At 41.5% G+C, this 27,294-nt stretch overlaps 5 protein-coding genes across 5 annotated transcripts; 2 read left to right on the top strand and 3 right to left on the bottom strand.

Annotated features, from left to right (window-relative positions):
• The first annotated feature begins 3,307 nt into the window (after positions 1-3,307).
• LOC119557605 (myotrophin) lies at positions 3,308-3,843 on the top strand. Its single transcript, XM_037870408.1, has one exon. The coding sequence runs from the start codon at positions 3,370-3,372 to the stop codon at positions 3,742-3,744; it is 375 nt and encodes a 124-aa protein (XP_037726336.1). The 5' UTR covers positions 3,308-3,369; the 3' UTR covers positions 3,745-3,843.
• Positions 3,844-4,227: 384 nt separating this feature from the next.
• LOC119555974 (glycine-rich protein 5) lies at positions 4,228-7,511 on the bottom strand. The gene is made up of 3 exons (XM_037867701.1): positions 7,492-7,511; positions 4,977-5,079; positions 4,228-4,827 (listed from the first exon to the last, which is right to left on the bottom strand). Exons 1-3 carry the CDS (start codon positions 7,509-7,511, stop codon positions 4,237-4,239), a joined length of 714 nt encoding a protein of 237 aa, XP_037723629.1. The 3' UTR covers positions 4,228-4,236.
• Positions 7,512-7,960: 449 nt separating this feature from the next.
• LOC119557101 (holotricin-3) lies at positions 7,961-8,826 on the bottom strand. The gene is made up of 2 exons (XM_037869678.1): positions 8,755-8,826; positions 7,961-8,675 (listed from the first exon to the last, which is right to left on the bottom strand). The coding sequence occupies exons 1-2, from the start codon at positions 8,758-8,760 to the stop codon at positions 8,160-8,162; spliced, it is 522 nt and encodes a 173-aa protein (XP_037725606.1). The 5' UTR covers positions 8,761-8,826; the 3' UTR covers positions 7,961-8,159.
• An 11,290-nt stretch (positions 8,827-20,116) lies between these two features.
• On the top strand, positions 20,117-20,768 carry LOC119556561. Its single transcript, XM_037868855.1, has one exon. It carries the CDS (start codon positions 20,221-20,223, stop codon positions 20,365-20,367), a length of 147 nt encoding a protein of 48 aa, XP_037724783.1. The 5' UTR covers positions 20,117-20,220; the 3' UTR covers positions 20,368-20,768.
• Positions 20,769-21,255: 487 nt separating this feature from the next.
• On the bottom strand, positions 21,256-26,858 carry LOC119556940. The gene is made up of 2 exons (XM_037869433.1): positions 26,783-26,858; positions 21,256-23,445 (listed from the first exon to the last, which is right to left on the bottom strand). Exon 2 carries the CDS (start codon positions 23,425-23,427, stop codon positions 21,352-21,354), a length of 2,076 nt encoding a protein of 691 aa, XP_037725361.1. The 5' UTR covers positions 23,428-23,445; positions 26,783-26,858; the 3' UTR covers positions 21,256-21,351.
• Between the last annotated feature and the right edge of the window lie 436 nt (positions 26,859-27,294).

The raw sequence follows: 27,294 nt of genomic DNA, 5'->3' as shown, positions 1-27,294 counted from the left end.
CTCAGCCAGGACTTCAAAACAAGGACGAGTCCTCGCCGTGAGTGGGAGGACTCAGGGATCCGGAGATGCGGAGATGCGGAGATACGGGGACCCAAGGACGAGGACGAGGACGAGGATTGGGTAGATGCGACAGCAATGAAGTGCACTCGAGATGTGAATGGGCTGGAGTGTTTTGGGAGTTCTGTTTGTGTCCCCTTTTCTTTCTGTGTCTCAGTGCTGCTTGGCGAAAAGCTCTGCACTGGAAAAATATATGTTAAAATGTTATAGTAATCTATACTTGCATTTTAGCAGTGGAAGTGGAAAAGTATCTATGAGTTTTATGTGTATTTTAATAAAAATTTTCAATTGTTTCTAGCAGTCTCTTTATAAAGTATTTCAACTTATGATATATGTTTCAAATTTTACATTTTTAGATACCTCTACATGCACATCCTTAAGGTCAGATTGGGACACACTCTACCCCCGTTTTTGGCAGTGCACACCAGCAGCTAGGATATCCTAGCCCACGTTCCATCGACTTGACTCCCTTTTTCCCTTTCGCCACTCGTTACTCGTATCTTTGTGGAACAATTTTGCCTGAATGCAAGCGGCAAAATGGTTGAATGGGCGAATGAATGAATGAATGAGTGAATGGGCATATCCCTGCCAGCTCGTCCTGCCTTCGTCCTGCGAATTTTCCTATCTACTGGCCCATTCGAATGGCGCTGAAAAGTTTCTCTCACTTTGACTTAAGTGCTCCGCCCCCCTCTCAAGTGAACAATTCGAGTGTTTGTGTGCCGTTGTTGCTGCTGCAATTAGTGAAGAGCGCACTATTATTATTATTATCATTATGAATTTTAAGCAATCAACTGCGAGAGCAGCAACAATTAAACTTAAAGTTGGCGACTTGGCTCAAGTTCTCCCTTTCACCTTCCACCGCCCCTCTCGTAAAATGGAAAACTGAAAACTGAAAACTCGAAACGGAAAACTGAAAATGTAAACAGTCGGACCGCGAAAAGCTATGGAAATTGAATTGCTGCTCTTCTTCCTTATTTTTTTTTTTGTTTATTTTTTGTTGTTTTTCCTGTTTTTCCCGTATTTATTTTGTTGTTTACCTATGATAATTGTGATGTTTATTTATGGGAAAAGTCAAAAGTGGGGAAAATGCCAACGCGGAAATGTGCACAATTTCAGGGAAATTTGTTCTAGGCGAGTGAATTGTTTTTCCTATTTTCCCATTCATTTCTCTGTTTTATTTATATGTTTTTCATTTTTTCAGATGCTTTAATAGTTTGTTGAGAAAATGAGTGATTTTAATAGAACCCCTGTTTATTGTAGAGAAATGTTCATGCAAACCAGCTATAATGTTTAAATTTGATGTGATTGCCGTGATCAAAGTAAATATTTAAGTATATTTTGGTTTTCCCATCGAATGTAGGTTGATCCCGTAATAATGTAAACCAAGTAAAGGCCTATTTGTCAATCCATTGTTGGGGCTTGAATCCTATTTTACCATTCTTTGATGTGTATTCTTATCTTTTAATTAGACCGAGCAGAACGTGGCGATTTATGGGTGGCGAGAAAAGGGAAATTGTTGCACAATTAAGTAAACTTCCTTCGGTGCGGATATAATAAGGGTTTTCCGCCCATAGTTTTCTTTCTCTTTCTTATTTACAGCGCAATCAAATTTAACTGTTTAAACAAGCGATGAAAAGATTCTTCTTCTCACCCATGTGTATATGTGGGTGGTGCAGTCATAGTCATTGTCATTGCCAGGAAAAGTGGGTGGAAAGTGGGCGGTGGATTGTGGGTGGGCCTGGAAAATGCAAAACAATTTCAGGCGAATTAGCGTAATTGTCTCGCCGCTGCTGTTGCTTCGGCTTCTGCTCCTGTTTCTTCTGAGACAACGGAGCCAAGAGAAAGGAGAAAGTGGAATGTGGCAAGTGGCAAGGAGGAAAGGCGGCAGGACTCAAGCTACTTAATCCTCTAATTTGTGTGTCTCTGTGTGTGCAAGTGTGTGTGTGTGTGTGGGCCACGCCCCTTTTCTGGGCTGCCTCTAGCCCGGGCAAAGCAAAGTTTGCCCTCATTTATATGCAAAAATGTAAACCAAAAAATCAGCGAGAATGTTAAATCCAACAAAATGCATTTAACACATAAAAATTTGCATAGAAAGTGGCTTCGGTAAACCCTCTGCCGCCTTCCCCTGTACCAACACCCCACAAAACCCATTCCAGCTACCGAATCCGAATACCACACTATCTAAGTGCGAGCAGCAGAACAATTGAAGTTAATTTTATTTTTATTTTTATTTCCGGCACCCGCTACTTGACTATTATTATACTGAGCCTTAGAGTGTGTATGTGTGGCAGCCACGCCCAAGTTTGGCGGGCTAATTTGGCTCTCAGCTAACCTTTGGTTTAAATAGCCGTTCTATGCGCTTCTCAATATCTCTACTTGCTGACAAGAAATGAATATTTTATTAAAACCTAGTTGTTGGGCGCCTCTCGCAGTTTTATTCTGTTTGAAAATAGATATCAGTTAAGGGGCTTGTCATCTTATTTTAAACTTTAAGCCTTTGGTTAAAACGCGCCCTTCTACGCGCTTCTCAAAGTCTATAGCTAAGCAGCTAACCCATTGAAACTCGCTCCTCGAGATTTCTACTTGTTGGACACTTTTAACATTTCACTTTGGCAATGGAAATTTTCCCCATGCTTCCACCCCCTCCCCCATTTTATATTTGTCCATTTCTTATTATGTATTTGTAACCAATTGGTTGCCAAAACCCCTCCCGCTCTGCATTCATGCTCAGTCAATTTTTTGTTGCCACTGCTGCTGCTGCTGCTGTGTCCTTTGTGTTGTTGTTATTGCATGTGTTGAGATTCTCATGGAAATTTGCATACAAATTGCGTCTGGCGCGTAGGAAGCCGTTGGTTTTTGGGGGGCGGTGGCGGGCTATATGTACTATATGTACACACGGGCGAAGGACGGGGACATATGGCCCGACATGCGTATGGGGTTAACGAAGGGTTAACACAACACAAAAAACCAAAAACTAAAAAAACCAAAAACATATACATGAAATAAAACATTGCCAACAACAGCAGCACCTGACAACTGTCAAATTTTGTGGGTTACCATCGATAAATAAAATGGAGGACAACTTTATGGCAGCGGCGAGGTAGAGAAATTTCTATGACAGATTCATAGGGAGTGTTGGCTAACAGTTTTGAATAGCTACCAACTTTAAAAAAGAAAGTGAGAGATTTTTAAGGATCTAAGCAGCATAGTCAGTAAAAGTTCAACTTGTTATCTAACTAGACCACCTACTCAAATCACATAACTTGACTGAATCACATTCCATTGAAAACGCAAAAAGTAAGGCAATTGAAGATGGGCGACGGTGGCAGCATCGATGACATCATCTGGAGAATTAAGAACGGGGAGTATGAAGAGGTGGAGCGGTTTTTCCTGGCCGGATCTCATGATGTGAACGATCTGATGGGCGTCCGGTGCCCCCTGCACTATGCCGCCGACTTCGGTCAGCTGAAGCTGCTCAAGTTCTTCGTGCGGATCGGGGCGGAGGTGGACCGGAAGGACAAGTACGGGATCACCCCGCTCCTGGCGGCCATCTGGGAGGGCCACTCGGGTTGCGTCGATTTCCTGCTCCAGGTGGGCGCCAGTCGTTCGGAGCGGACGCCCGAGGGTCAGAGCTACGCGGATGCAGCTGAGCGGGACGACATCCGAAGTCTTCTGGTGAAGCAGTAACCCCTGGTTAATAGATCATTCTGAGTTTTGTAAATTCATAGTACGCGTTTAGTAGACTCTTTAATTTCTTCAGTTGTTGGTCGGTAATAAACATTATTTTAGCTACACACAAAAAAATCCATTGGTCAATTTAAGCAATTAAATAGTTTCTCTTGCCACAACAAAATACACATTCGTTAGTAATTTTAAAGTAGCTTTACTATGAAAAGGTCAGACCATTGAAGATTAAGCTGAAACAACACAATTAACACACCATCCAAAGCTGAATGTTAACGATGCCTCAGTATCTTTTTTGGCATTTTGTTGGTTCTCAAGGAACACACTATTTTTTAAGCCCATTAAATTTGAAAATAAATTGAATTACCTTCTAGTTTAGTGATGGAATGGCTCAACTTTATCGCCCTGTTTTATTCGTTAATGCTGGGAAGTATTAACAATTAAGGTCAGTAAGAAACAGTAACAAAATAGTAAGTTTTAGTCAGCGAAGTGCGTTTACCAACTACTCTGGGCCCAGCCGCCCTGAGGAGCCCAGCCGCCGGAGGAGTAGCTGGAGGCGCCTCCCGAGGAGTAGCCGCCGGAGGAGTGGCCACCGCCGTAGCCCCCGCCATAGCCGCCGCTCGAGCCGGAGTCGGTGATGACCTTGATGATCTTAACGTTGCCGCTGCTTCCATAGCCACCACCTCCATGTCCGCCGCCACCACCGCCGCTGTAGCCGCCTCCCGAGGACCAGCCACCGCCGTGGCCTCCGCTGTAGCCACCTGAGGAGCCACCTGCCCAGCCGCCTCCATGGCCACCACTGTAGCCACCGCCTCCGTAGCCACCGCCTGCTCCGGAATCGGTGATCACTTTGATGATCTTAACGGTGCCACCGCCGCCTCCGTGGCCGCCACTGTAGCCACCTCCGTAGCCACCACCGCCGCTGTAGCCACCACCGCCTCCATGGCCACCGCTGTAGCCACCACCATATCCTCCTCCTCCGCCGCCGGAGGACCAGCCGGAGCTAAGGGCACTGCCTCCACCGCCGCCGCCGCCCAGGAATCCCGCCTGGGCCATGCTGCAAGCCGCCAGTAAGCAGACGAAAACCTGCAAGAGATTGGCAGGGAGCGCGTTAATGGGTAGTTCAATCTTCACAAAGGCACACACAACAGAAAAAAAGGGATCACAAAAAAAATAGGGTTTCGCTTTCTACGACAGTGTTAATCCGCGATATTTAAAGCCACAACTTGGCGCACCTTCATGTCGAGGTGTCTGGTGTTTGGAGATGGAGATTGAGATTGATTTCTTCGAGAGGAACTGCGACTGTGTCGGGCTGGAAGGGCGATCTTCGACTGTGGTCTGCAGTGTTTTGGCCGCCGCTTTTATGGCCCGCTGGCTCGGATGCTCAGATGCTTGGATGCTTGGATGCTCGGTAACCAGCTTGGCTCACTTAACCCTGCCCTGCCCCAACTGGCGCGGCACACAGTGGGTCTAGACCAATCCAATCCAGGCGAAAGAGTTACAAAGAGATATTAATTATGCAAATATAACTTCAATAAATATTAAATATTAACAGACTCTTAATTATTAAATTTATTTAGTATGTATTTGTTAAGACGGTTCTTGATAACCTATGGCCATATGACACTTGCTTAAATTTCCAGCAACTGATTGGAATTATTTAAAAAAGCCATTGGATTTATTTATTTAAAAAGGTCATGGCTATCAAGGTTCTAACTCTGTATATGTACATTGTACATATGTTTAGATTTAATATATGCATTGACCTCATTTTTCTAGGTTGGCATGACCATACAAGTTACGTTACTTCCCAAGTTCATGACTTTTGATAATATAAATATTTATTAAAGATAATAAGGCTAAGAATTTAAATGTAGACTTGATTTTGGCATTTCCTTATTGCATCCCCAAAGCCCATGGAAATGGTAACACTGTGTGGAGTCTGCTCGTGTATGACACACTAATTGCCGGTCCACGCGATGGTCCGTTTGAGTTGCGGCATCGTCATTACCATTACCATCACCATCATCGCCGATGTCCAGCTGTCTGCATGAGGGCAACGGCCCTGACCCCACCCCATCCCTATAACCCCGACCATCTCACACCACACCATGCAAAACCGTACCATACCATACCATGCGATCTCCACCCGCGGCTCAGGGCCTCCAGCTAATTTATGTCCCGGTCTGTGTTGCAATCCAGGCCAACTTGCAGTGGAAAGCCTTCCCTATAGAGACACTGCATTTGCCCGGGTGAGACCATTTGATAGCAGGTTATGCAATTTATCCAAATCGACACAAAGTTGCAAAAATAATAAACAAAAGCTGCCCGCAGCCTGGTCCAATAAACTGGTGGTGATTGCTCCAACTAGTGGTGGATATTGCATGGGTAGAGTACCCAAGTCTTTAAAACTAGGTACTTATTGAGGGTGCTGAACTCCAAAAATAAATTAAAATTATAGGTAGATGTCGTTTTATGTGCCATTTTATTTAACATTCATTTTTTGCGGTTCTTAAGTAATATTTCGAGGAAGATTAAAATTAATTATGAATTTATGACAAGCATTCGACTTTATCAGTATACCAACATTAATTTCTCTATATCTTAAGAGAGTATGCCAAGATGTACCGCAAACTGCTGTACTTTTTCGTACAATATCTTGTATTTTTGCAGGTACCTTCGCCATCTCTGCTCCCAACACAATTTCGATCTTGATTGATTCGGCCAACGCGATCGGGGCTCCATTAACTCTTGGCCCGCAGTGGCGATGGGTCAAACAGAATGTTTATTAATTGTCCGACCCGCTAACTCGATTCCGATACTCGTTGGCCGAGCTGGACAGAGCCAACCTTCACTTCTCGATCTGATAGATGAGCCATACATTTCCCGCTGATTGTCGGTGATTTTCCATGCTCGACTAAATGGCCGGCGGCCTCACGATATAATGGCCGAATTTGTGGCTGGATTATCAAGAATATTTCGCTTAGCAAAATTAGTATCTTAAATTTGCACTTGTAAAAGATACAGTGTTAAAAACGAGCTACAATTAAAACACTCCATTTGATGGATGATTATTTGTTAATGATTAATGTAATTTATTGGCAATTTCCTATATTAGCAAGCCAGATACTGTACTAGAGAACATTTTTAAGACCAAGGCTGACTTCTGAAAAATAAGTAAAAATAATTTAAAAATAAAGTGTATTATTAAAAACATTTAACGATCATTTTTTTTGGTTGTCCACATTAAACTATGATTTTGTCAGGCTTCGAGTTGTATTATTATTTAACGGTGTCCGAAGTGTTTTATGAGGTCCAATAAAATTTTTTTAAGTCGTATTCACAGTGGAATAACAACATCATATTATCCGTAGTCTAGAAACAAATTTACGTAACAATTCAGTAGTCATTATAGTCAGTTGCATTTGACATTTGAAAAATATCTATGGGCTGGGAAATCGATTGTAGATCGAATTGGAAGCGATGGTAAATATGCATGGGATTATTATACATGCAATCTTAATTAGTTACCCCATCATCCGAGTATCCATTAATTAAGTCATAAAATATGTATGCTGAACAAAAAAGTCGGACCTCACGAATTTGAAAATAAAAACAAAACACGAAGAACCGAAGATTTAAATACGTTTTCGGCACCATCAAATACAATAAATATAATGATGGAAATTCACAACAAATCCGAGAGGCATCCGCAATTATACCTCTTGGTGGGGGAATTACTTATCTCACAGCATGGCGAGAATGGACATAATTACCACACGGTAATGGTTTCATTTTCATTACTAAGCTGCTGCTTAATACGATTTAACCTTGAGCTTAACCCATTTCGAACCGGGGGTACACAAATGGTTAAAGATTTTGGCATATTAAAAAATATATTTTGTTTACCAAAAATATCACCTATAGAGAGTACCAGAAAAATATTTGAAGTGCCAATCATGAAGTGATTGCAAATTAACAATTTGATTGTCAAAAATTTGACAAGAAATTAAAAAGCTTACTTCAAAAGTGATATGAAAAACTGGTTTTAAATATATTATGCAATTGCAAATCAAAAAGTGTCGCCAAATGGGTTAAGTGAAAGGCGGAACCGGCCAACAAAGATGCTCTGAAAAACCCCCGAACATGAATAATCACTTATTGGGCTTCCCAAGCGATACCAAAGAATAAGACAGTGGTTTCTGTTTTTTTTTCTATACATTTCATAAACAATTAACAAAAAAAATGGTTCCTAAGCGCACGCACAAAAAGCGTGCTCTATCTTAAACATAACTTCGTAGCATCAAAGGAGCCAATATCGCCGACCAACTCGAACAACAGGAACAAAAGAGTTGACATCAACGCACTGGATTGCTAGGGATCAGTTTCCTGGGATCTGGGCTCTGGGCTCTGGGATCTTAGTTCCAGCCGCCGGAAGACCAGCCACCGCCGGAGGACCAACCGCCGCCGGATCCGCCGGCAGACCATCCGCCATCGGCGACTCCGGAGCTGATCAGCTTGATGATCTTGACCTCCTCGGCCTGGTGACCTCCGTGGTGACCTCCGCCGCTGGAGTAGTCGTATCCGTGACCATGGCCATGGCCATGATGGTCCTCCTCCTGGATGACCTTGATGATCTTGACCTCCGAGCCATGACTGTGGCCGTGATCATGTCCGTGGTCGTGACCGTGGGAGTGACCGCCCTCGCTGATCACCTTGATGATCTTCAGCTCCTCGGCGCCATGGCCGTGACCACCGGACCAGCCACCAGACCAACCGGGGGCCGGCGCCTCCTCGCTGATGACCTTGACGATGGTGGGCGGACTGCTGGAAGACCAACCGCTAGATCCTCCAGAGGACCAGCCACCGCTACCGCCACCTCCGATGAATCCGGATTGGGCCAGGCTGACGCAGGCAATCAGGCAGATGAAAACCTAAACCAAAGATCAAGGATCAAAGTTGAGTATCTGATCTATGGTATCCATGCAGATTATATGGGTGCTGGGGACTTACCTTCATTTTGTTGTCGGTTCCGCTTAGGTTGAACTGGCACTTGATAAACGAAGTGGGATTGGGGAGCTGAGCTCGTAAACTGATGATAACACTATGCCCTGCGGCTACTATATATACGGTTGAAATGTGGGTCACCACGAAGAGAAATGCTGGCCATCAACTTCCCATTCCCAAATCCAAATCCAATTCAAACGTGACATTCGCTGACCCAAGCGATATTACTAATGCACCGATTTTTCCGAGAGTCTTAATCAGCCGAGGCAATTAATCAGGTGGCTCCAAAGGCCAGTGGTGACAAAATAAAAACTGTAGGTTACAGAGAAAAGCTATAAGCAATCCTAAAAATACACAAATATTTTATGCTGTTTGTCATTGAAAGAAAGTAGATAACTCTTTTTTCAAGAAGTGTTGTCAAAAACAAATAATTTCGAAATAATCTGATTTTAACAAAGATAATAATTCAGAATGCATTAAAAAGTTAAAGACAGTTTAGGCAGCACTGCAGTGCTGTTTTATTTAAATAATATTTCAAGGTAAGCAGAATGTAATGAGTAAATGTTTTCAGTGCTGCTTTGGACTCTTAACAAATATGTTAATACTTCCCATAAAGCATTTGGCTAGTCAACGCTGTTTCCAAACAGCTGGCTGCCCTGGGCGGAAAACACCTCAACAGTTGTTTCAACGTGTTTTTATTTTACCACCAACCGGTTTTCGCGATTCGCGATTTGCGATTCTCTTTTTTTCGCACTGAGCACCACACTTTCGTGCACCAAATTGGCAAGACACTTCAGATGGCCGAATTATGCAAATCTCCGCGTGGGTCAAAGTGAAAGAAGGCGAATCCGAATCAAAACCACTCGCTATTGCGTATGCACATCTGCTTAATTAAGCGCTAAAACATCGCCTCCGAAATGCGGAGAGCTGTCTTTCCAATGGAAAGACCATCTCGCTTGGGACAGATGATAAATATTTCCCAAAAACTCATTTGCCAACTTTCTATCCCTTGCTGGCATTGCACTCGTTAGCATAAAACATGTTTATTTTTATGATTTTTCACGCCAGACGTGAATCACATTCTGCAATGACGCCAAATATTTTCACTAGACTTTAAAGTTACCACATGGTGTGCATAACTAGATTTTTGGCCTTTACCCACTGATGAAGTGCCGGCAAATATTGATGGGATGATCGGCATATTTGCAATCGACGACACTCTGAGATGCAAACAAATCGCCAACTGATTTATGGATGCTGGGAAATGAAATCGAATGCAAGTCAGTGTAAAAATTCGCACAAGCTTAAAGTAAACTATAATATAAATGGAAATAAATGTTGAAAATATAAGGTATATAGAAAGTCTTAAATCGAACCCTTGGGATGCTTCGAAATCCCAATGATTTCTGTGAAATTTTCGATGCCAGACGAGAGATCTCTTTAAAAACCCATGCTGCGATAACAGAGGGAGGCTTCACTGAATGTGACCGCCTGTCCCCGACTGCCATTAGGTTCGATTTATTATCGTTATCCTTGTGTTCGGCGTTTAATATGCAAATCGGGCTCTCGCATGAACGCCCAAACATATGCAACAAGACACGGAGCTGGCCAAATGCGATAAATATGTTGATGTGGTCGTGTTTTTTCCACTACCGAACCCCCAGCCACTGGCGCTTTTCCGCTTTTTTCCATGCGCGTTCTTCATTAAAAATAATGAAAATTGAATTTAATTCGCTTGTCGGGCCTAATTATAATTATGTTAATGGCGCATGTTTTTCCACAAAATTTACACAATGTTTGTCCAAATCGTCAACGGATTTTCCTGTAGCTCCGAAATGGGATTGCAGGCAAATAGTATCTGCGCAATCATGTCGCATTCCACTACATATCGTGACAGGGACACTGGGCTGGTTTAGTTGGCCAGCGCTAATTGGAAGTGCTTTAAACTGATTTTAAACACGCATTTTTGATGGCCTGGGAATTTATGATTCTATTAGTGTTACCACGGTCGGAGAGTACGTACTACAACACTGTTTTTAATCCAAAAGTGTGACTGTTTTGAGCAGCTTACAACCAAGGCAAACGACCCCCCTTCACTTTTCGGAAAATATATTTTGTGATCAATTTTATGAAAAATTCAAAAATTCCCCAAAAGCGATAGAAATCCAGGGAAACCCAATTGGGATGACAGTTGTGAGTCCTGAAACTCACGAAAAATATTGTAAGTATAACTTATAAGAACTTCAAGCATTAAATAAATAAATTACATTATATTTAACCAATCGTCTTTGTCAAGATACCGTCACTTTCTGTCTTATTTCAAAAAATAATTGAAGTCAAAATATACTTTAAACAGATCTTAAAATGTTTTCGGCATGCTTAACACTTAAAAAATAGACCCATAGATTTTAAAAATAAAATGTGTCAAGTGAAGTATTTTCACATAATCACTTAACATTTGAAATGAATATAAGTATTTTACAAAAGTTTCAAGCATTTCAAAATGTTTAGGGTATAAGGAAAATGTCTAAAAACTATTAATCTATGAGATTATCTTTCTACCTATTTTTGAATCTATGTATGTATCTATGTATCTATGTATCTATGTGTCTATGTAGATAGATAGATAGATAGATAGATAGTTAGATAGATATGTAGATAGATAGATAGATTGGTAGATAGATAGATAGGTAGATGGATAGATAGGTAGATAGATAGATAGTTATATAGATAGATAGATAGAAAGATAGATAGATAGATAGATAGATAGATAGATAGATAGATAGATAGATAGATAGATAGATAGATAGATAGATAGATAGATAGATAGAAAGATAGATAGATACATGGATAGATAGATAGATACATGGATAGATAGATAGATAGAAAGGTAGATAGATAGATAGATAGGTAGATGGATATATAGATACACATATTCATAAATTCGTAGATACATAGATGCATTGATACATAGATACATAGATACATAGATACATAGATACATAGATACATAGATACATAGATACATAGATACATAGAAACATAGATACATAGATACATAGATACATAGATACATAGATACATAGATACATAGATACATAGATACATAGATACATAGATACATAGATACATAGATACATAGATACATAAATATATAGATACATGGATATATAGATACATAGATACATAGATACATAGATACATAGATATATAGATACATAGATATATAGATACATAGATACATAGATACATAGATACATAGATACATAGATACATAGATACATAGATACATAGATACATAGATACATAGATACATAGATACATAGATACATAGATACATAGATACATAGATACATAGATACATAGATACATAGATACATAGATACATAGATACATAGATACATAGATACATAGATACATAGATACATAGATACATAGATACATAGATACATAGATACATAGATACATAGATACATAGATACATAGATACATAGATACATAGATACATAGATACATAGATACATAGATACATGGATACATAGATACATAGATACATAGATACATAGATACATAGATACATAGATACATAGATACATAGATACATAGATACATAGATACATAGATACATAGATACATAGATACATAGATACATAGATACATAGATACATAGATACATAGATACATAGATACATAGATACATAGATACATAGATACATAGATACATAGATACATAGATACATAGATACATAGATACATAGATACATAGATACATAGATACATAGATACATAGATACATAGATACATAGATACATAGATACATAGATACATAGATACATAGATACATAGATACATAGATACATAGATACATAGATACATAGATACATAGATACATAGATACATAGATACATAGATACATGGATACATAGATACATAGATACATAGATACATAGATACATAGATACATAGATACATAGATACATAGATACATAGATACATAGATACATAGATACATAGATACATAGATACATAGATACATAGATACATAGATACATAGATACATAGGTACATAGATACATAGATACATAGATACATAGATACATAGATACATAGATACATAGATACATAGATACATAGATACATAGATACATAGATACATAGATACATAGATACATAGATACATAGATACATAGATACATAGATACATAGATACATAGATACATAGATACATAGATACATAGATACATAGATACATAGATACATAGATACATAGATACATAGATACATAGATACTAAGATATATAGATACATATATACACATATTCATAGATAAATAGATACATAGATACATATGTACAATAATAATGTATCTATGTATCTATGTATCTATGTATCTATGTCACTATGTATCTATGTATCTATGTATCTATGTATCTATGTATCTATGTATCTATGTATCTATGTATCTATGTATCTATGTATCTATGTATCTATGTATCTATGTATCTATGTATCTATGTATCTATGTATCTATGTATCTATGTATCTATGTATCTATGTATCTATGTATCTATGTATCTATGTATCTATGTATCTATTGCCCAAAAATTGCGAAAATTGGCCAAAAAATAAATTTTCCCAAAAGTGATGGAAATCATTAGCCCATGTTGGTAGCTGCTCAAGACAGTCGGTCTTTCAGCTGTGCGCCTCGTTTTGACCAAGTTACGATTAAAAACCGACAAAAATATGGGTGTTTTTGTCTGAAATTCTACTACCTATTTTTCAACCAATAAATAGGTATTTTGGCAATTATCTTGCGAATTAAGGTCGGAATAAGGAATGCCATACCTCGTTGAGCTCGTAATTTAATTTTCAATCGATTGGCATTAGCACCTGGAAACTTTAATTTTTGACCAATTTTCGCAAAAATAGATGATGTAACCCCTTATGAAAAATGCGAAAATTGCTCAAAAAATTAATTTTCCCAAAATTTATGGGGATCGTTAGCCTAGGTTGTTAGCTGCTCAAGACAGTCGGTCTTTCAGCTGTGCGCCTCGTTTTAACCAAGTTACGATTGAAAAACCGACAAACATATGGGTGTTTTTGTTTGAAATCCTACTACCTATTTTTTAACCAAAAAACAAGGTAGTTTGGCAATCATCTTGCGAATTAAGGTCGGAAGAGGGAATGCCATACCTCGTTGAGCTCGTAATTTAATTTCCAATCGATTGGCATTAAAACCTGGAAACTTTAATTTTTGACCAATTTTCGCAAAAATAGATGATGTAACCCCTTATGAAATTTGCAAAAATGGCTCAAAAAATAAATTTTTCCAAAAATGACGGAAATCGTTAGCCCAGGCTGTTAGCTGATCAAAACAGTCGGTCTTTCGGATGTGCGCCTCGTTGTTACCAAGTTACGATTAAAAAACCAACAAAAATATGGGTGTTATTGTCTGAAATCCTACTACCTATTTCTTAACCAAAAAACAAGGTATTTTGGCAATCATCTTGCGAATTAAGGTCGGAAGAGGGAATGCCATACCTCGTTGGGCTCGTAATTTAATTTCCAATCGATTGGCATTAAAACCTGGAAACTTTAATTTTTGACCAATTTTGCAAAAATTGATGAAAAATGCGAAAATAGCTCAAAAAATTAATTTTCCCAAAAGTCTTACTCTAAGCTTATATGTATGTATTACCTTGTAAAAAACTGGCTTAACGTCTATAACGAAAAGAGTGCAGTAATTGAATGGCGAATATTATTGGATTTGCGTTATAGGGGTTTAAGATGCAGGAATTATAAAGTTGATAGAAAGGCAAAAGTCTTAATTTCACAACTTAACCTTCTTCACAATTCCCCGCTTCTCTTTTGATTTTCTCATCGGCCAAAACCATTCGCTTGTCGCTAATTTTCCCACTTTAGTTTACCCAACGATATGGAAACAATCGCTGAGCTTTAACCAAACCAAAATCAGGAGGCAGAAGGTCAGGGGCGGAGGGGAAAAGGAGTGTTCAGGGGAAAGGAAGGGAGTGGAAGGGAGTGGCATTTCGGTTTTTGGGCAAGTTGGTTACAGCGATTGAATTTAATTAGCTTATCATGAAAGCGTATTCCACATAAATTTATCAAAATTGCTTTACACAGCAGCAGAGACAGAGGCTTTCGAGAGGGGGGCTACAAATTGCATTACGACCCGCCCATTAAACTGATAAAAACGAGATCCTGGAGTGGTGGGTGGTGTTTTTTGGAAAGTGGGAAGTGGGTGGCTGGCTGAGCGACACTTTAAAGTTGATGGCTCGAGAGAGAATCTAAAATCAAATTTATTAACGCACATTACAATGCTCTCAGTTCATAGCACAAAAAGGGGGGTATGGACCATGGGCGGAGGGTGGTTGGGGGTTCAGAGGGTGGCTTCAAAATAATACGAAGGCCGTTGCTCTTTGTTTTCCGGCAACGCGTTCGGAAATGAATTTATTCACGCCAATCAAAATCCCAAATGTGCAGTGTTGGTAAAAAGCCTGAGGGTTGAAAAATGCTGAAAGAGTATTTTCGAGTTTTTGTTCAAACCAAAAGGCGTATCGTATCTTTTCAATTCTATAATTATTCAATTATAATTATTTATTTTCAAAACCCAATCGCAACAATGTACAACAATCGTTTGGCCCACTTAATTTTGCCTTCGGCTTATTCCGCCCAAGTGGCTCCATCGATACACATAGATATCTGTGGCCGTATCATTATAACCGACCATTAAGCCATGATTACAGCGCTGTGAAGGTGAAACCCCATATGGCTTACAACCCGGCCCGCCCCCAATTTCCATTACCATTGGGGTTTGCAAGCCTTAAGCCGCTTCGCAAAGTTCGGTCGACTTATTTCGCCTTATCGACGGGGCCTTTGAGGCATCCACTTTGATAGCTGGCCAACTGTGTTAATTGATAAGCAATCGCTAATCGCGCGACGGCAGAGGCGGCGGCAGAAAGAAAGCAGGCGAAGGGGGGTCGGGGTGGCTGTGAAAGTGTTTTTGCACCCGATGCGTTTCGCTGTCTGCCGTCTCTTTCGCCCCCTGCCACACCGTCTCTGTCGCACTCACAGGCGTTCGCTTGTAGTGTCAACGCGATTATGATGATTATGCCGCTTCATGGGATACACTATGGCGGTCGCAATAATAGCACTGAGTTGGATAAGTATTCAATTTGGTTCCTATCTGTACATAGGCTCAAGAATCCTTGTTCTTAACGCATCATATCCTTAACAAGTATGGAATATTATACATTTCTTACTTCAAACAAAACGAACTTAACAAATGTCATTGAATATTACTTAATACGAATATTTTTTAACTATTATTTAAGCATTTCAAATCTTTTCAAATACTCTTAGGGGGCTTTAACCCCTCATAATTACAAATTTTCATTTACAAATGAAGTTAGTTGGCGGTAAGTTATATGTTTCTCACTTAAGACAATATACATGACCCATTTGGCATTGAAATCTTCTTTAAATATTTTTCTTACAAGTCGACTAAAAAAGATAAAATTATAAGGCATACTTTCAGAAAACTGTCCTAACCGAATCACTGAAAATCAAATCAAATACCCAAGTGCTCCTATATCGACCTGAGCTGTGATTAAAGGAGTTGGAATAGGAGAGGAGTATATTAGGGCCTTAGATGCAGAGGGGTTTCAGAAGGGGGAAATTGCAACATCATCCGCCTGGCAATTGAAGGCATTTGTGCGTGAAATTACATTGAAAATTTAATTGTGCACACACACAGCCAAAGTGCAGCAGGTCGCAGTGCATTAGACACGCAAAATTTGCTCATAAATTAGAATGCAACCCCCCCAAATACTTGGGCTCTGCCGATAAGAAGTGGTACTATCAGTAAAGTGACTAATAATCGCTCACAGACCGCAGTCAATGATCTTCTTCGATCCAAGATGGGATAGGATATACCTTTAGGGATCTGAGGAAAGTAGAACGTTTGAGGGCTGTACCTATAAATAACCTATTATCAACTATAAACTTTTAGCACGCAATCATTAGTTGATTGTCTATCGATTTGCTGGATTTTCCCGCAATTTCCCGAGCCACGCCCCCACCTCCCCACCATTTTCCAACCTGCCCGCTGCAGTCACCGTCGCCACACGTGGAAAGTTGCAGCGCATTTCTCCTGTTGCGGTTGGCGCAAAAAAAAGGGAGGAAAACCCGTGGAAACCCCTCAGCTGATGCAATTTTCCTGTGCGAAAATTAACAAACAAATACACACAAACACACCGACACCGAGTGTGCCAAATGAAAATGCGCGCGCGAGAATTCAATTTGTGGAAAAGAAAATGGTGTTGGATGAGTGGTTGGGAAAGGGGTTTTACATGGCATAGGGTACAGTGTATTGGGTTAGGCTATGGTTTAGCTGGCTGCCTGTTTACTTGAGGTTTTGCCAGCACACCCAGAATTTTCCTTCCATTTTCCCAAGACTTTTCCGCCGACTGCCGGCGAATGGGGGCCAGCCGGAAGGAAATGCAAGCGAACAAACGAAGCAAACACTCAGCTGGAGTGGGTGGCAAGTGGTTAGGCTTCGGTTTTGGTTAGTCTTGGCTTAGACCGAAAATTGGCACAACCGGATGTCGATTGAGTTTGCTGCTGCCAACAGCGACTTGTCGCCAATCATTTGACAGGCTAAGAAGTTTAAGGGCCTTCTAGAGCGACTGATAACCCGACTTGAACGCAGTTATTGGACATTAAAAAGTTAAAAAGTTAGAATACCAGGGAAAGCTTTGGTAAACTTTACAATCCTAGGTTCGTTCATGCCGAAACCTTGGAACGAGGAACCTTGGCATAAGTAATCGCAATCTTATCAACTCTTACTTTATATGCAAAATGTTATACAACGCATTGAGTGGTATACAACACGAAGTCAGAAAAACAAGTTCTTAAAGTATATATATTCAAGAAAGATTTCACTTACATATTCTATACCAATCATTAGGGTGAGACTTGTTGATCATTAGCTAAAATATGTATCATTGAAGCAGGTGCTACCTCATTTCCCCTTGAATTTTCCGCATTCTGGCTTCTTTGCCAACAACTAAGCCCCCCTTTGGATGCATAGTTGGAGTTGCCAGGACAACAGATCCTTGGAACAAAGCACATGTGTGCTGGTGTACAAGGATCAAAAGCCACACTGAAGGAAACCCAAAATTTAATTTTAAACAGCCAGCTCTTGGGAATTCCCTTAAATATATATAAACTACAGAGAATACAGATGGCCATAATATTTAATTTATTTCTCTCAGTGCTTATGTAGTTCGTCCAAAGAGCTCCTGGAATACTAATGCCGGCAATCTGTTTGCCTGTGCCACGCCCTCGTCCGCGAATGCCGCCCCAAGTTGTGTGCTCGTAGGGCCAAATATTTCTATTATTAATGTCTGTTTATCTGCATGCGACGACGTCAGCCGCCCGCCATGACCACCCATTCCCACGCTATATAGATAGATAGATATATATACATATATATATATATATGTGTACATATAGCCCCCCGATCCGTGGGGGTGTCTTTGTTTATGGGCTTCGATTAATTTTGCGCGTAAATGGCAAAACGCGGGGAGCGGCGAAGTGAAGAGTTTCCTCTGGCAATTTGTTGTTGTTATCTGCGGGGCTATATTTAAACATAGTTTATTAGTTGTTGTTGCAGCGATTAAAAGCGTGGCAGACTCCTCTTACCCCTCTTCCCTCCCGATGGCAAAAATATTGCCAACATTTCGGTTTAAGATGGCCAAAACGAGAGGGAAAAAGCACGAAAAATTAACACATTCAATCAAGAGAATTATTGCAAGTCGCTGTGCTTGAGTTATCATGTTATCAACTCAATTACCCACTCAGTTAAGCCGAACCCGATGTACGATCGATAATTATATATTTTGGGCAGTTTTATTCATGTTATACACATTAGACATTAAAGTGTTCATATACTTTTTAAGTATTTTGACAAAAAGTTCATGTAAAACCTTATATGGTTATGAGACTATTTTAATTTTTGGTATATTTTTAAGATTTGTCATTCGAATTTTGCGTAAATTTCCGTTTAGATGTGTAACGAGTCATGCAGTTTTAGATATTCAGAGCTTTGGGAAGATAAGAACATAAACATAGCTTTGCTCACTGACTCCCTAAGCTTCGAAATTTGAATAACCCCATCTGAAAATGATCTCACCCTTCCGCGTTTGTTTTTTGCTGATGCATTCCCATTTTATTGAGAAAGTCTACTCGTAAAAAGTGTCGATTGTAAATCTTGGGAAAGAGCTTTGCCGGTAACAGTTTCGCAGTTAATCGCGAATGCTTAAACGACTCTTAATTCGGTTTGTTTATTTGCTTGTTTTTTATTACCAGTCTATGACTAGACTATGACATTCCCCCGAATATTACTGCATTTGTAACCGCAGATAGATAGTGTAAATTTAAAAACAAACATGAAAGGGAAATCGGTCGAGTGTGTAGATCAAATGTTTGCTAACAAATGTATTCGTGTTTAGACGCCAAATGTTTAGATAGTGACGCACCCCGTTCCGAGATTAGGCGTTCTTGATAAACATTGCTAATAAACCGAGTCCGCGAATAAACAAACAAAAACATTGCAAAATATAAAAATATCTGATTTGCGTAGACTTGTATGTGTACATTACACAGGGGAAAACACTTGAGTGTTATGTGGGTTTTCAAGGCTGACAAAAGTTTGGTCAAAACTTTAATTTTCAAATTTTAGTTTAATTTATTTTGTAAGCTTTAATGCTTAAGTTATAAAGTTCTTACTTAAACGTGATTTTTTAAAACACCTAAAAATGAGTCTAAAAGTAGGCAATCATTTATTTCAAGTTCGGAATTCCGCCGGATTCATTCCAAAATGTGAATATTTTTTTGCTGCATACTTTTGGGCACCTCTATTAGTGATATCCCCTTTTTCTAGTTCCTTTAAAAATACAGAAGACCTTGACTTGGTTACTTCCCAATTTTATAAAATGTTCTGTTTTCGGCTGGATTTTCTCGCAGTGCAGCTCTCGCACATATGCTAGAGCTTTTCGCCCTCGAAGTGCGAATCGCGCTTATCTAATGAGTCGATAATGGGACCAGTGGCAGGGGCAAAGGAAATGCATCGGTCGGCGGTACTTTCTGGGAGCTTTTCCGATTTCTGCCTGCCGTGGAACCTGGAGGCGACTGGCCGACGTGACCGGCGGCACATCGGCACATCGGCACATCGGACATCCAGCGGCAAAGCTTCCCGCGGGTTCTGGTTTTTTTTCGTTCTGGGTTCTGGGAGTGAGCGTGCTACTTAGAGACTATGGTGTATATAAGGCCCCATGCAGGGCGTGCGTCCCGCGCATAGTGCAAACAGCTCAGCTCGCGTTCGCTTCGCATTCCATCCGCTAGCATCCTTCAGCCACTCGTAGTGTCCCCGATTCCCGGAGTAGAACCAGCATGTGGTCCAAAATTGCCATCTCCGGAGCCCTGCTCGTGATGGGTGGCATCCTGTCCTCCAGCGTGGTGGACAACTTCGCCTATGTGGACCGCTCCCTGCCGGTGGCCATGCCGAAGGCCAAGGCATTCCAGAAGCCGGAGGAGTAAGGAGCAGGATATCCCAGGGATCCCCCGGATGAGGAGTGGAGGGCAGCCGACTAGCCAGTTCCCGGAACAGGAACCAGTGCTTTCTACTCGGCCACTGTGGGCCACTTAAGGGCCAGCCAACTACTCCGGCTTGTTGTTAATTTACAAGTTCGCCGCAAGCGGGAAGTAGTTAATGTAGTTCCCCAAGACTCCCTCCAGAAGACCCTCCCCCCCCCCCATCCGAACCATCAAAAACAACAGTTTCATTTGTTATCACCTTAATTTTTAATCATTTCTGTGACCCTTTTTTTTTAGTATTGTGTATGATTAAGCTAAGAACTTCCCTATACGTAAGCAATAAAATATTTAAGCAAGAGTGACGCATTTTTATATGGCTTTTCTTGCTGTTTTTATTTTTTTAATTATTTCATATGTTGTTCATAGGGAGAACCATATTACTTGAGCACTAAATATAATTTTTTATGTACCCTGTACGTTTGAGCAATGAAGTTCCTTATAAGAAAGCCATAAAATATTTTAATTGAGTTTTTGCCTCTTTATTTATCTGTTGTTATAGTGAACTAAGCCTTATGTTGTGAGAATATATTTTGAACGTTTAAGCTATAAAGTTCCTCAAAACGCCAGCGAATGTATTACCCGAAATTCCAGAGTGACGGATATGCATTTAATTTGATTTCCTTTTTATACTTACCGTTTATATTTATTTGATATGGTCTTCAAACGAGTGAGGTCCAATTATCGGAGTTAATAATGAAGTATTGACATCGGTCGGCAATTAGTGACAAAAAGATTACACGAGACCACGAGAGCAAACCATTTTGTTTGGCGGGCTTATCAAAGCCAATTAGCATTGCTATTTTTATTTGATATGTATTTGGGGTGTGTTAAATTATCATACATTTTATGAGATAGGCTTTACCAATTTTTTCTGTTTTTTTTTTTTGATTTCCTTGTGGGGTCTAAAATAGTGGTTTATCCTTGATTTTAGGCCTGCTTATCCTTGCCCTCCTCCTTGTTTTCCTTGTCCTGGTTCGCCCGGGCCAATTTGGACTGCTCCTCGGCTGCTTTCTTGGCCCGCTGGATCTGCAGAGTGTTGCGCAGCTTCTCCTGGGACTTGTGCTTGAGGATCGAGGGCAAAGCGAGTACCGGGGTGATTACGAACGGCGGCTTTTTGTATTCCGGTGGACTAGAGGCCTGAGCTTCAGGAGCAGCTGATGATGCAGCTGGGGCAGCTGGGGCAAATGTGGCAGTTGGGGCACTCGGGGCACTCGGGGCAGCTGCCTTACGGAAGACATTTGAAGGACCGGGACCGCCACGCAAATATGTGGGATTTAAGGCGCGCAAGGCGGCGGCGGCTGGGACTTGCGGAGGTCTCTTTGTTGGCACCTTGAAGATCGGATCGGGAGCCTTGAAAGCATTTTGCTGACTGGCAAAGTACTGACTGGCCAGCAGTTGACCCCCGGGACCGGGGAAGTAGTGCGAAATCATGGCCGGCGTGGGCGTGGGCAGGTTCCCCTGGGCCGAGAGCATCTCTATGAACTTGCCGTGGTTTTGGCTGAACGAGACCAGCTGCTGGGCGGTGAAAATCAGCTGACTTTGGTCGCCATTTGCCTCCTGACGCACGGCCTTGTAGCGTGCGGGGTCGTGACCCCGCAGCTGCGACAGCTGGACATCCGGCCCGAAGAGCTGGAGCTTCTGGCGCAGCTGATTCTCGCTGACCGCTGGCTGCGACTGGGTGGTCGAAGTGGACACCTCACTGCTGACCGGAACGGCCACGGGCGGCTTGACCTCCACCTTCGGCGGATTGCCGCCATTGAGATCCCTGGGCAGCACCCATGGCTGGTGAGCCGGCTGCACGATGACCTTGGGATAGATCTCATTCTCCAGCGGATTGATGCAGTTCTCCAGGAAGTTCGGGGGCGGGGGCAATGGTGGTGGCGACAGCGCGCGACGACGACGCTTGGTGGGACGGGGCTTGGGCGTGGCAGGCTTCCGGCCACGCCTACGACCGCCCTTCGCTGGCCTGTCGGCTTCGCCAGCCACGGAAGAGGAGTAGGACGGGGTCTCCACGGAGGTGCCGGTGGATTCGGTGTACAGCAAAGTGGTGTTGTTCTTGACCAGTGCCTGGGGCACTGCTGGCGAGAAGAACGGACGCGTTGCGTCGTTGTTCATGAAAATCACCTTGCTGGGGACCAGCGAAACGGGTGGCACATAGAGATCAACCAGCTCGATGATCGTGTTCGGCTCCTCCACCATGACAAACGAGGTAGAGGCCTCCTGCTCTGCCGGCTTGGCTTTACAAGTAGTACCCTTCACTTCAGTCACAGTCTTCTCCTCCGATTGCTGGGGGTTTTCCTCTGACTTCTGGGGGATTTCCTCCATGGAAACATCATTAGTTTCAGTCTGGGGTATATTATCAATTATTGGGATAGGATTCGGCTTATTCTCCGATTTCTGGTCGATTTCCTTCATGGGAGCATCAATAATTTCATTCTGAGTCATAGCAGCCCCCTCTGATTTTTGGCAGATTTCCTCCATGGAAGCATCAAAAGTTTCATTCGGAGGTATATCCTCCTCCCATTTCTGGGGGACTTCCTCCGTGGGAACATCGTTAGTTTCAGTCTGGGGTATATTATGAATTATTGGGATAGGATTTGGCTCCTTCGCCGATATCTGGCCGATTTCCTCCATGGGAGCATCAATAATTTCATTCTGAGTCATAACATTCATTTTCGGGACGGACTTCGAACCCCCCTCCGATTTCTGGCAGATTTCCTCCATGGGAGCATCAATAGTTTCATTCGGAGGTATATTATAAATTATAGGGATAGGATTCGTATGGATTTCCTCCATGGGGACATCGTTAGTTTCATTCTGTTGCATAATACTTGGAGCCTCCTCCGATTTCTGGGCGGTTTCCTCCATGGGAGCATTATCAGTTTCATTCTGGGGCATGATATCATTTATCGGTACCGTATTCGGACTCTCCTCCGTTTTTGGGGACACTTCATTTTTATCCATTCCGGTAAGGGGAATCTCCTTCTTGGGTTCCAGGGACATGGTCGTTCTGGTTGGTGCCTGAAAAGGAGAGGAGAGGAGAGGTCAGTTTGGGATGACAATGGGGATGGGCATCCCGCCCTGCAGCACCACATATTAATTTGCATTTGGTTCAAGCCTCATTTGCTTTTATTCCTGCTGACTCTTCATCGCTACCCCCACTCGCAATTTCGCTGCTCCCAACTTTGCTGGTCAGTCAACAACTGGGTGCACTCGAAAAAGAAATAGTGCATTTTAAAGAAGACTACTCAATATGTTGTAATATTTATTTATTTTTATGATTTTATTTAAAAAGTTGGTTAATATTAGACACGATATAAGTAATATTTAACTGTTTAATTTAATGAGAAAGAATTTGATATTAATATCAAAGCTTAAGATTGTTAAGTAAACTATTTTTGTTAAATGTAATGTTTTGTTTTTAATAATAAAGGCAAATCTTAGAAAAATTCAAATATTTCTCATAACCAACTTTCACTGCTGTTAATACTGATTTTACAAGCTAGCATTTTCTCTCAGTGCACACACACAATCCCGCCCCCCTCCCTAGAACACAAAAAATGACTGGCAAGCCGCAAATACTTTGTCAGGCTCAAGTTGACAGTCGTCCTGGATCCCGAGTCCTGGCTTGGTGTTCCTGGCGCCATAGGCTGGTTTTGGCCTCTCTATCTGAGGACTCCCTTGCCCCCCCTCACTCCTGCCTGCCGCCGACTCTGTGCCCACGCATTTGACACTTTTTTGCGGGGAGCCATATGCTGGGCACCCCCATCATCCCCACAGCCCCCTTCAGACCATTTGTGTGTGTGCGGAGGCATTTGGCAGAACAGATTGTTGAAGATTTGATTTCGGGCAGAGAGCTTTGCCACTGGACGCCGCCCTGACCCCCCCCCCTCGCCAGCTTGCCCCAGCCTTCCCCGCCACTGGGACAATCGTTAATCTAATGAAAGATGACATTTCATGTGGGCCTGGAGATGTTTATGTCCCAACAACACTTCAGCTTGGACCCTGGGATGTGACCACTGGAGTCTCCACTTCCATCTACATCTCCGCCTCCTGGCTTCCACTTGCTCGCATCTCATCCGATTTGCTGGGGGCATTCATCATTCCCCGGCTTTCGGCTTTGGGAGCTTTGATGAATAAGCGGCTAGTTAAGCAAGGGAGCCCATCACCCAAGTCTGGAGATGGGAGATGGAAGTAGAAGGAGCTGGCTGCGATCAGAGGTCATTTTTACAGGACGGGGATCAATCATAGGATATAGTCAAGTATATCAAAATGAGTAATTGTAACTAAATATCCTTCATAGTATGGTATTAATTAAATTAAAAAGCTTTCATTGAAGTGGAAGCGAAAGCAAAGCCCTGCATATTGATCTCATTATAATATAGTTTGGTATCGGTTATTTTCTCGGTGCAATTTTAGCCAGCCACTTTCCACACCCGCCCAGCACTCAGTGGGCCAATAAAATTTGATTAGCCAAACAGTGCGGATGGGCGGGGCAAATCCTTAGAAGACCCCCTACAAGAAGGACCCGAGAAATATTAGAACTTATGGGAGCCAAAAGGGGTGACCTCCCAATTTCCGGGGGACATGTGTATTGTGTATTCATGAGGCCGGGCGGCGGCAGGACATCAGGCAACTTTGGGTTAATTTACATTATAAACTTTGAATATTTTATTGTTTGCCCGGGCTAAGGACACCAGCTGGCCCCGGGCGACAGATCCTGCCCAGCCCTCTGTGCGCCCCCTCGATCCACCGTCTTGGCCACGTTTATTGACACTTCTGTGGGCAAAAGTGGTGGCGGAAAGTGGGAAGCCGGCTGAAAGCTTCTGTGGTCAGCAGAACAACGACTCTGTGACTCTGATTTAATGGTGGCATCAACATTTTTGGCCAAATTATGACGGAGTTAGGACCTCCATCTCGTCGCTAGGCTACCACGCCCATCATTAGCATGGCCTTTGCTTGTTAAGCTTTTAAGCATTGGGTTACTAAATAATTAAACAATTTTCCTTTGCCAGTTCGTAAACCCAATCAGCCACAGATTTTTGCACATAAGGAGCAGGGGGAGCCCAAATTATGACTGAATACCAACTCAAATGCTGGAATATTCATTAAATTATCTTTGAAATCGACACGCTAATATCGACCACCGGTCGCCCAAAACTCCAGGCCTTAATTATACATTATTTTTTTGAGCCATGGAGACCAATCGAATCGAATGTCATTTAATCAATGCAATGGGCTTTGTGAAGTTTGTAGACCCCAACCCCCACAGTTTTTTGCTTAATTTATTTAAATTTAGAAAAACGAATTAAAATTGTAGGTACATGGCTTGCTTTTGGTATTTTATAATAGCACTTTCAAAAGGCCTTACCCTTTATCAACATGTCACTTAGATAAGAAATTAATAAATGATCTAGTACACTGTTTAATATATGACATGACAGTATATGACAATATATATTTATATTTTAAAAAAAAATTGTAAACCCCATTTTGCGGCCAAATGGTATATTTTTATAGGGTATTTAAGCCTACTCTTTGTTTCATTTCAGTTAGTCACGCGATTCCACCGGATTTCTGGCTATTGAAAACTCTACTTTATCGACTTGGAACGTTTTTCCCGAACCCGGCTTACGGGTCCTGGTGAAAGTTTTGTTTTCGCAGCTAATAAGCTACGTGTCGCAGTTACCGTTTGGATGGTTTTTGGGGTGAAGTGGGTGGAATGGGTGGGCGGTTGGAGGGGTGGCTGGGTAGTTGTGTAACGCGGATTTTGGACTAATAAAAATACGAGACAGTTTAAGCTGCCTGCTCTTTGTTCTTTTGGCTACATATGAATAAACTGCCTCTAATCCAGCCAACCCCGCCCCCAAAGAAAGAGGGTTAAAGATGCCGGGAGAACAGAAATTAATAATTTATAAATGTTTTCGCGGCGTCAAGGATTAAGCAGTGGATTTTCAACGCCTTTGGCCTGGAAGTTTTCCTCGGGGGGAAAACTCATTTAAAGAAATGCTTCTTTTATCACCGCCCTGGCATCGAAATTAGCCAGGCAAAAAGTGCGAAGGGAAAATGGAAAAACCGGGATGGCAATGGGGTTGGGTGGAAAAACGAGGACAAAGCGTATGCAGGCAGTGCAATAAATTATAATGCAAATCCGCCTTTGAGATCGCAACAACGATGGCTGCAAAATGGGCATTAAATGGCCGCCACTTGACTGCGCCACACAAATTTTTTTCATTTTTTTTTTTCGGCTCACCCTGCCATCTTTGTTGTTCGTCCATTTAAAATGATAAAAATCGCAAACAATTTTTGAGCCCGCAATGAAAAAGTGGGGGTCTCCAAACAGAAGTTTTTCACTCACCAATCAAAAAGTAACTGCAGAAATACTCGAAAACTTAAAGCGACACAAAACAGGGATTCTCAATGCTCCGTCGACGACAAAACTGGAACTGAAAGTGAGTGGGAAACCCTTCAGGCCGTTCGAAGTTCAAATGACACTCCGTCCAGAGTCGACTTGTGATTAATATTTTCAAAATTGAAAACCTCACTATATCTCACTCACCTTTTAAATAGAGATTATTATATATCTTCATTTTTCTTTGTAAGTAAGTTCTCAATTTTAATTTAATCAAAATATTTTTTTAACTTCATACTGCTTAAGATTAAGTATAGGTTATAAGTAGACCCTAAAATGATATCAGATTAAATAGTTAGAAAGGTATAATATCTTCCCAGCACCCACCCCTTAACCCCCGCACAACACATGTCCTTAGCCGACCCCCAAAATGGTTCCCCGTTCCATGTGCAAAATTATAAACATATGTAAATGTTTAACCGCCCCCAATCACTCGTTTAATCCGCCGCAAAATGTTT

Source organism: Drosophila subpulchrella, chromosome X, assembly GCF_014743375.2.
Source record: "Drosophila subpulchrella strain 33 F10 #4 breed RU33 chromosome X, RU_Dsub_v1.1 Primary Assembly, whole genome shotgun sequence".
Lineage (NCBI taxonomy): Eukaryota > Metazoa > Arthropoda > Insecta > Diptera > Drosophilidae > Drosophila > Drosophila subpulchrella.
This window is presented reverse-complemented; position numbering and strand designations above follow the sequence as displayed.

Excerpts from the sequence above, each read along its gene's own strand:
- LOC119556561 (XM_037868855.1), top strand. The coding sequence starts at position 20,221 with ATGTGGTCCAAAATTGCCATCTCCGGAGCCCTGCTCGTGATGGGTGGC.
- LOC119556940 (XM_037869433.1), bottom strand. The coding sequence starts at position 23,427 with ATGTCCCTGGAACCCAAGAAGGAGATTCCCCTTACCGGAATGGATAAA.
- LOC119555974 (XM_037867701.1), bottom strand. The coding sequence starts at position 7,511 with ATGTCCATTCTCGCCATGCT. Across the intron at positions 5,080-7,491 it reads ATGTCCATTCTCGCCATGCT|ACCACAGTCGAAGATCGCCC; the intron begins GTGAGATAAGTA and ends AAAACACTGCAG. Across the intron at positions 4,828-4,976 it reads CCAGACACCTCGACATGAAG|GTTTTCGTCTGCTTACTGGC; the intron begins GTGCGCCAAGTT and ends AATCTCTTGCAG.
- LOC119557605 (XM_037870408.1), top strand. The coding sequence starts at position 3,370 with ATGGGCGACGGTGGCAGCATCGATGACATCATCTGGAGAATTAAGAAC.